The following is a 9,425-nucleotide window of genomic DNA, read 5'->3' on the forward strand; positions in this document are numbered from 1 at the left end:
GAGGTCTGGGGAGGTCTGGGTAGGACCCACTCTCAGCTGCACAGGTTTTCTGACACTACATCTGGAATGGCCCAGGCCTGCTCCAGGGCTCTGGGGATCTTGCCCTGTAGGGAGCTGTAGGCCTGCAACCCGTGTCGGGGCTGCACAAGCCACAACCCTGGTGTCCTGTCTGCACTCAGCCCCTAGGTGAGAGGGGCTACAGTCTGGGCTCTGAGATCCTGGGGCACCACGGGCCTCAGCGGCCGTGTGTATATGAGCCGGGGAGGAAGGACCTGAGTCAGGCTGCTGGACTCCCTCCTCGACACTTGAGAGGGCCCTGCAGTGCCCACCAGGTCCCTGTATGCAGAGGCTGGCGTGTGTGCAAGGCATTAGAGTATGCAGGCAGAAGCGTTCTAGCTGTTGGGCAGGTTCAGTGGGTGGGCCTCGCATGCGGACTCAGACGCATGCACACTGTGTGTGGGGATGTCCCGTCTCCTGTGTTGGCTCAGGGCTCCTGGCAGGGACTGAGAAGCTGATTAGAGAAGTCTAAAAGCTGTGTGTTGCAGACACGAAGACTCACAGAAGTGACCAGGCCTGCCTGCTCGCACAGCAAGTGACAGTGGCAGGTGGTTGTCGCACCCGGGGCACTAGAGGAGGAGAGACCGTTGAACGGGATCTTTCCCTCCCTCGACCCTCGTGTCTGAATCAAGCCCGTTTCTACCCTGTGTGGGGGAAGGGGGTTAGGCACCTTCACGCAGGGGTTTCATCTGCTTCAGCAAGAGAGGGAGTGGTGTGCCCTGCCATACCTGTTGGTGCCCTGAGCTCAAGATAACATGGCAAAGTGGCCTGCTGTCCTCTCAAGACCAGCCCTACTGCCGCATTCTCCCCTCAGTCTTCCTGGCTCTTCCCGCCGTGGAAAGTGTGTGTATATGTGCATGTGTATGCGTGCAGGCATGTGTGTTTCTCTGTTGGTTCCCCCTCTGATGTCTCCTGGGCAGTGGGGCTCCTGGCTGCTGTGAGCACCTGCTGACCCATGGGGGTGCTTTGACATGTGCATGGGCAGTGGGACAGAGCCCTCCTGCTGCCTGGCCCAGGACTTCCCAGAGCCCCGGGTTTGCTGGGCTGGCCATGCCCTCCCTGCAGGAAGCTGAGCCTGCAGCTTCAGGCTCAAATGGGACAACCCATCTGCTGTGACTTTACACACCAGTTGTCCAGAGGAGCAGGCTAACCACCTGGCAGACAAGTTTGGACAGAGACGAAGGCAGAGGAGCAGTCTCTTCCTCCATGGCGCTTGGCTTTTTCAGTGTCATCACAGGACCCTATACAGCATTTTAGTCTATTTACTTTTTAATTTGACACACAACACACTGTAAAATTCATCTCTTTAATTATAGTATACAGCTTGGTGGTTAATGTATTCACAAATTTATTCACCACCGTCTGGTTTCAGATGCTTTCATTACTCCAAAACACCTAGGAGCGGTCACACACACAAACATACTGCCCAGGAGCAGCCCCTCAGCCGTGCCCCTGACAGTCTCTTATCTCTCTCTGATCCTCTCTGTGTGGCCCTTTGTGACTGGCCCCTTTCACAGAGCCTTTGAGTTGTCTCTGATTTTCCTGCTATGAGTGACACTGCTGAGAAAATTCGTGTGCGTTTTGTGTGGACGTGTGTTTTATTTTGGGTGCACAACTCAAGTGGCATCACTGGGTCACCTGCTAACCGCCTCTCATCTAAGAAACCGCCAAGCTGGTATTCCACAGAGCTGCTGCCCTGGTTTCCACACCCTGCGATTGTCCCATTGTGATGTGTAGTCTTTGTGGCCTTCAAAAAAAAAGTCAACTTGTGGTCTTTTTTCCCTTACTATAGAAGTGGTTATCTATTATCATAAAAAAAAAATTAGGAAAATGAAGATAAAAAAGTTACAGTCACTTTTTTTGTTATCCAGGGGCGGCCACTGGCTGTTGTTTCTGAGACTGTGACACCCTTGGGCCGTGTCCACTTGATGTCCTTTCATGTTCCTCCACGGTGCTGACGTCGTCTTTCCAGTTTTCCCTGCTCTCATTCTTGCTGTGATGAACTTTTTTTTTTTTTTTTAACTGCAGGAAGCATTTTTTTAGGTTTGGATTTTCCCTTCAGTTGAGCTGCAGGAGTGGGGTCATCAGGCAGGGGCCACCTTGCGATTGTGCCTGTGTCACCTGGACTGTGCAGGTTCACTGCCCTGGCCAACCATGTTACAGGTGCCAGGCACTGAGCAGGTCCCCAGGGGACTGGGGGTGAGGGTGGGGGACTGGGAAGCTTCTCTGAGGGCAGAGCCCCTGCAAGCCCAGAGGGAGAGAGCTGCAGGCAGGCGCATCCCTTGCTCTACAGGTTGTGAGCTGAGCGTCTGAGCAGGACAGTGCCCTCATGTCCTGGCACCACCCGAGCTGAGTGACCCAGCTGCCCTGCCCGGTTGCTATTTTCCAGGGGTCCTTGCTGCGTCTCTGAGCCCCAGTTTCCCCATCTGTAAAGCAAGTGTGATGGTGCGTACCTCAGAGGACCCTGCATTTCAGGAGAGTCTGCCCACATGTGGCCTCAGCTGGCCATATGGCCGGCTGGGGTCTGCCAGTGTCCCTGCCCTTACACTTCTCAGGCCGTCGCTGGGGCGCCGCCTTTTCAGAGACCCTCCCAGGCCTCCCTAACCTTCTTCCTTTTGTGCCGTGAGCTGTGAAGTGGGACTGGTCTCTGCTGGTCGCAGTGGTGCTCCTGGTACTGCAAGACTTGGGATGTGAGGGTGCACAAAAGGGCCAGGCCTGCATGCTGTGGGTCCTCACACATGTTGGACAGTGGGCTGTCCCTGAGGTGGATTGGTGCTTTTGGGCGCAGCCTCTGCACAGTGGCTGCAGCCTGTGAGCCATCCCCCCAACCCCCATGGTTGTGTTTTGGGCTGGTCCTCTGTCCAGTGGGGGAAGAGGGCCATCCTTCCACCATCCCTCAGGAAACTGCTGCCCTGCGCCATCTGTCTGCGGGCCGAGCTGGGCACTGCAGGGTGGTGGTGATCGGGCCACCACATGCCCACCCTCCCAGTCCTTATGTTTGTTGGGCCTCCTGTAAACTCTGTCCCTTCGTCCCGTCCCCTTCTAACAGGGACCCACACATGGAGCTGCGGGAAGAGGCCTGGTCTCCGGGGCCACTGGATTCCGAAGACCAGCAGATGGCCAGTCATGAGAACCCAGGTGAGATGGCCTCGGGTGGTCCTCATCTGACCGTGTCCTCCCTTGGCTCCTTTTGCCTCCCCTCCTGTGGCTCTGGGACTGCCTATCCTTCCTCCAGAGGCTCTGGTCACTGCTAGCTTGAGCTTGGCCTTGGCCTTGCTGCCTCCAGGGCTGGGGAGTCTCCAAGTTTCCTTCCAGCTGCATGTCCCTGGGGGCCCAAGGGGCCACTTTGTTGAGGGTGCCCCTGTTTCCTGTGTCTCATGGCCCAGCTCCTGCTCCCAGCATCCTGGGCAGAGGCCCTGCCCCATTCTAGGTGGTCTCTTGATTCTCCCAGGCAGGAGACGCTTTAGACCAGGGGTGTCAAAACCAAATTTAGCAGGCTGGGATGCAACGGGGTGCGATGAGCCAAGACATGTGGGAATGACAGGACCACAGAGGGGGCTGGGCTGGCTGTCGGGGAAGCTGGGCATCTGGGCTTTCATAGAAAGTCTTTGAGCGCGGACAGTATATTCTCTTGAATAAATCCCAATAGAACTCATCCCTCAGCAGCTGTGCTGCCTATTTCTAGAGCTTTTACGCAGGGTACCCGAGAAATAAAGTGTGGACTTTTTTTGTGCTGTCGATGCGTCTTCATGCTGGCATCATGCTGGCACTGTCTTCAGTGTTTCTTATCGTGAAGGGCCAGAGTGGAATATTGTCGGCTTTGCAGGCCAGAGGTCCTTGCCGTTCAAAGCAGCCATTGATGGTCGGGAAAGGAACGGGCATGACCATGTACCAATAAAACTTCATTCACAAGACAGGCACTGAGTTTGCCACCCCTGTGTTATCCCAGACAAAGGCAATGAGGCCCTGGAGAAAGTTGGGTGGCTTGTGATTCTAAGATCCACCAAGGGAGAGTGAAGAGCAGCTTCCCGACGGCAGGGCCAGGTGACCCTGGTGGCAGGGAGGCCAGGGGACTTAGGACTGAGTGCTGGCACAGACTCTCCCCACCCCCAGCGGTGAGCACCCACCACCCATCCTTCCCAATTTTGTCCCAGGAGTTGTACTCTCCTCCTTCCTGTCATAGGACCTTGGCTTTGTTGTCTTTTAAAATTAACTTGGAACTCTGGTTTATTATGGAAATTTCAAACATAAATTAAATGGTGTAAGAACTCCGTTTCCAACCTTCCCAGCTTCAGCAGTTGGCAGCACTTGGCCAGTCTTATTTCACCATTTGTGCCCCTAGTTCTGTGGGGTTTTTTTTTCCTGTAGGATTTTAAAGAAAATCAGACATTGTATCATTTCACTCATAATTCTCCAACAGATAAGGACTCAAAAAAAATACAACTACAAAATGTATACCTAACAAAATGTTTCTGCTTAATATCGTCTAGTATCTAGTCTGTGTTACAATCTCCAAAATTGTCTCCAAAACATATGTTTGCCTTGCAGTAAATTTTTTATGTCATCAAGTCATTGTCTTTATAAAAAACACATAAAAAGCACAGGTGGGTTGTCCCCCTTGTCCAGCCCCGTACTCAACCTGTTGTCCCCCACTGAGAGTCTGATGGAAACCTGTGCTGAGGTGCCACCACCTTGCACGTCTCCTTAGCTGGTAAGCCATGTGGCCTAGATGCCTCCAGGTGCTGTACGTCTGCCCCTTTGTCCCAGGCCTGCCACATTTGAGGCTCCTGTGATGACACAATGCTGGGCTGATATCCCTGGGAAGCAGCAGATCTTGGCCCGGTATAGCTCCCTGGTCTGTTTCCGGAAGTTTTCCTCTGGCCTGTCATGAGGGGCATGGTGTCTTGGGTCAGGGCAGACACCTGGAAGGGGCATGTGCAGTGGACAGGCTGGGCTCCCATCCCAACACAGGGAGCAGCCTGGCCCCTCCACCGCTGCCGCATCCCTGGCTAAAGACATTTGGGTCATTGTGTGTGGCTCTTGGTGGCCCCGCAGGGAGGACTGGACAAATGGAAGGAGGGAAGACGGCTTGTGGAGAAGAGGAGGCAGTGCTCTGAGCCCTAGTGGGTGGAGCGGAGCTGAGGGACTGCCAGTAGGGCACAGACGCCCTTCCAGGTGCCAAGTTTCTGTGTCAGACCAGGTGTAGGCTATAGCCTGGAGAAGAAGGTAGGCAGGTGCCCAGCCCAGACTCATAGCTACAGCAGGACAACCCTTGTGCACCCTGGCGCGAGGCCTGGGACACCATCTGGAGCCTCCTGCGCTGGCCTGCGCAGCCTGAGCCACGCCACCCTGTGCATCTCATCTCAAAATAGATTTCAAGTAAGGCTGGTTCACCTGCCAGGCTCCAGCTGATGTCTGAAACTCGGATCACCAGTGGCACTGACCTCCCCGCTGTCCCTGCATCTATCCGTGTCGTCCACTCTTATCCACAGCTGCCAGTATGAGCCGCTTTAATTGGAGGCATGGTCCTGGCTCGCCTGCAGTGGTGCCCATGCCCTGTACTGCTCACCTGGCCTGCAGCCATCTGGCACAGCGTCCCTAGCACAGATGTGGGAGCCCAAACTTATTCAGTGTCACAAAGGGGATTCCAGCAAAGACCCCCTCTCTGGGGAGGCCCATCTGGTGGGGTCAGCACAGGCCTCACTGAGGGAGGGGCTGCCTGCTGGAGGGGACATGTGACAGGATGCAGAGGCCAGTGGCCCCACAGGGAGCTTGAGGAAGGAGATGAGGCAGTGTGTTGGACCTGCAGGGATCCTCTCAGCTGCCCAAAGAACCCACTGAATAGTGGCTTCAACCAAACGGATATTGGATGGCTGGGTAGCTGCTGGAGGTGGGTGGTTCTGTGTGGTTAAGTCAGCTGTCTCTCCATGAACCACACTGGTCCAGGCCCTGGTGGCCTCTGCCATCCTGAGGTGGTGCCCCAGCTGCCTCCACCTCCCTCCACCTCCCTCTACCTCCCTCCTAGGAAGCTACCAGAAGCGGGAGGACAGGAAGGGCCTAGGGAGGGGGCAGGGCCTGCTTTTCGCATCTCCCTCCCTCAGCCCCCAGCGTGGGTCTCACTGGTCATATCAGGACACATGACAGGGAGGTGGCCTTGGTGTCACCAAGTTTACCCCCCAACCTGCTTGGGCCTTTCTGGCCAGGAAGAAAGGGGACTGACTGCGCAGGCCCCAGCAGCGCCCCCACATAGAGAAAGGTTCTGCGGGGCCTCAGGAGAGCATTGGTAGCTTCTGTAGCCATTGTGGTGATGGACGCTGAACCCAGGGCCTGTTGTCCTTCCTTGGAAGCGGCCAGCCACTTGTGAGCTGTGGGTACCCTCTCCCCAGGCCAGAGCCTTTTTTGGCCCAAGGCTCCTTCCTCAAGACCAGTGGCTTCGCAGTTTCGGCATTCTTGGAGACCGTGGTCAAGGACGTGGGCCTGGTGGATGCCAGTATAAGGTGTCTGAAGTTTTCAGCCCTCCGTTCCCAGAATTTTGAACCGTCCCACCTTGATGACAAGAAGGTACCTTGAGAGACATGGCAGAGTGGACACTGTCCATCATCTGGAGCAGGCCCCGGCCCTCTCTGTTCTGGTGCACTGGCCCTGGAACTCCCACGTGTGTTCCTCTTGCTGTCATTGAGGCCCGAAGTCATTCACATGGTCACATCCCAGCCAGCCGTGTGTTCACATGAGACTGAGTAGAAGTTTGCAGGACAGTCCTCATGCATGGAGCACATGCAGCGTTTTCTGCTCCCACTAAATGGAGTCGGCCCACTGCTGGCTGTTACCTGCAGTGACGCTACTGTGGCACCGTGCTGCCCTGTTCAGTGACCAAGACTGAGAGGGACTAAGGCAGAGTTTCCTCTTGATGAGATCGGTATCCCCAGGGCGTTTGGGAAGCCTCAGGCATGTCATTTTCCCCCGCATGGGAACACTGGTGGAGTGAGTGTCCACATTCCCTGAGCGGATGCTGTGAGCAGTGGCCCACTTGCTATGTAGGCTCTTCCAGGCAGGAATTGTCACCACAGCCTGAGGGGTCAAGATGTTGGGCAGAGGCTACCGGGTACCACTGAGGGGGTCAGCAGCAAGGACGGCAGACCCGGGGTCCAGGGCTGGGTGGTGGTTCTGGGCCTGCTGCCACCAGGCCCCTTCTGGTCCAGTCTGGAGAAGTTGGGGGGTGGGGCGGGCACATCCAGGCCCATCTTGGGGCCTCAGATACAGGTGTTCAGAAAGAAGCGATCCAAAAAGTGAATAAACAAAAGACGTCCTGATTCTGAGGATGGAGCTCTCCTCACAAGAAATGTCTACTGATGTCTTGGAAAACACCCCTTGGGTGGCCGATGTCAGTTCATCTTTGTGATCCAGTGTGCTTTGGAATCCTCCAAGGTCACCTGGGACACCGCATCTGAGCTGGGATGGGGAATCCGTTGACCTCTGCAGACCCCTCACAAAACGGCAACCATTTGTCAGACTCATCTCCCTTGGGCCATGCTGATGATGACATGCCTCAGGTGTGAAGATGACCCCCCCATGTGCCGAAAATACAGTTGCATGGGGACAAACCAGCGGCCACATGTCTGTGATACCAGTGCCCTCTGTACATCACAGTCCTCCTCACATGTTCACCCACATTGCCTCGGGACAGTGTCGGTGCTTTGTGCCCTGCTGTGTGCGGTGTTGAAACACAGGAACCCCTGCAGCCCACGTGGAGCTTAAGGTCTCGTGAGGAGGCTGCCGGGGAGCATTGCTAGAGATTTGGGATTTAGGCTGAGAAGAAACCTGAGGGGAGCTCCTGGGAGCAGGGCTGGGGCAGGGCCAAAGTGCAGGGCTAGAGGTCGAGGCGCTGTGCCCTCAGACTCTGGGCCCAGGCTTCCTGGGAGAGCAGGGGTTGTGGCAGGAAAACACAGACCAGGGTCCAGGCTGCATGGCTGAGTAAGAGGTGGGCTTGTTTGTCCCAGGACAGTGCAGGGCCAGGCGGGGTGCAAGTGCGTGATAGGTCTCTTTAGGCAGCCAGTCACTGGGGGTGTCCTCAGTTTGCAGATGGCAAGACCAGGGCCCCATTAGGCAGACAGGACCCATAAAACCAGGGACCAGTGTGAGGATGGCTGTGATAGAGGCTACGTTATTTGTGGGGGTGCCCTCCCGGTTAATGGGGCCATGACTCCCATGCTAGCCTGCAGCCCTGTTAACCAGTCCTGTCCCCTTTCTCTCCCTACTCCACCCTGTGGCCAGGATTGTGTCCCAGAGCCCAAATAGGACATCATCACTCCCAGACTTGTACACCTTTGAGATGCTGCTGCCTACTGGCCCTGCGGACTTCTCCCTCTCAGCGAGTTCTCCCCGGAAGCCCTTGCCCCTGCCTGGTGTCCCTACTGTGTCCCAGGCATTGTCCCATGTGGGGAGAAGTCTGCAGGATGAGTAGTGAACAGTTGACTGTTTTGTGAAATGCCAGGGAGTGATGGACTTTGAGGAAATAGGGCGGGTAAGGTGACCAGTTGGACATCTCCAAGGGCCAGGTCCATGCAGAGCAGCGCACTGTCTTGTCCCAGCTGTGGACCTTGTCAGGAGCCTGCGAAGGGGCACACACAGGCAGGTTGGAGAGCTGGGTGGAAGCCCCTGGCCCAACCTAGGGCCTGAGATCCATGGACGGGCCCTATTTGGAGCTGTGGCCTCTCTGACACCTGTCCCCTCCCACCTTCTTGCCTTGTAGTGGACATCCTCATCATGGATGACGATGACGTCCCCAGCTGGCCCCCGACCAAGCTGTCCCCGCCTCAGTCGGCACCCCCGGCGGGCCCCCCGCCCCGGCCGCGGCCCCCCGCCCCCTATATCTGCAACGAGTGTGGCAAGAGCTTCAGCCACTGGTCCAAGCTGACTCGGCACCAGCGCACGCACACGGGCGAGCGGCCCAACGCCTGCGCTGACTGCGGCAAGACCTTCTCGCAGAGCTCGCACCTGGTGCAGCACCGGCGCATCCACACCGGCGAGAAGCCCTATGCATGCTCCGAGTGCGGCAAGCGCTTCAGCTGGAGCTCCAACCTCATGCAGCACCAGCGCATCCACACGGGGGAGAAGCCCTACGCCTGCCCCGACTGCGGCCGCAGCTTCACGCAGAGCAAGAGCCTGGCCAAGCACCGGCGCTCTCACAGCGGCCTGAAGCCCTTCGTGTGCCCACGCTGCGGCCGCGGCTTCAGCCAGCCCAAGAGCCTAGCGCGCCATCTGCGGCTGCACCCAGAGCTGTCTGGCCCCGGCGTGGCAGCCAAGGTGCTGGCGGCTAGCGTGCGCCGGGCCAAGGCGCCCGAAGAGGCGGCGGCGGCGGACGGCGAGAT

The 9,425-nt window shown here is 56.9% G+C and overlaps 1 protein-coding gene across 1 annotated transcript; it reads left to right on the forward strand.

Annotated features, from left to right (window-relative positions):
- Positions 1–12: 12 nt before the first annotated feature.
- ZNF787 (zinc finger protein 787) lies at positions 13–9,423 on the forward strand (the record flags this gene model as incomplete). Its single annotated transcript, XM_025049646.1, has 3 exons — positions 13–2,502; positions 3,107–3,195; positions 8,807–9,423. Coding segments are annotated over exons 2-3 (696 nt in total), but the record flags the coding sequence as incomplete, so codon positions are not given.
- Between the last annotated feature and the right edge of the window lie 2 nt (positions 9,424–9,425).

This window comes from Pteropus alecto, unplaced genomic scaffold (assembly GCF_000325575.1).
Source record: "Pteropus alecto unplaced genomic scaffold, ASM32557v1 scaffold326, whole genome shotgun sequence".
NCBI classification, from domain to species: domain Eukaryota; kingdom Metazoa; phylum Chordata; class Mammalia; order Chiroptera; family Pteropodidae; genus Pteropus; species Pteropus alecto.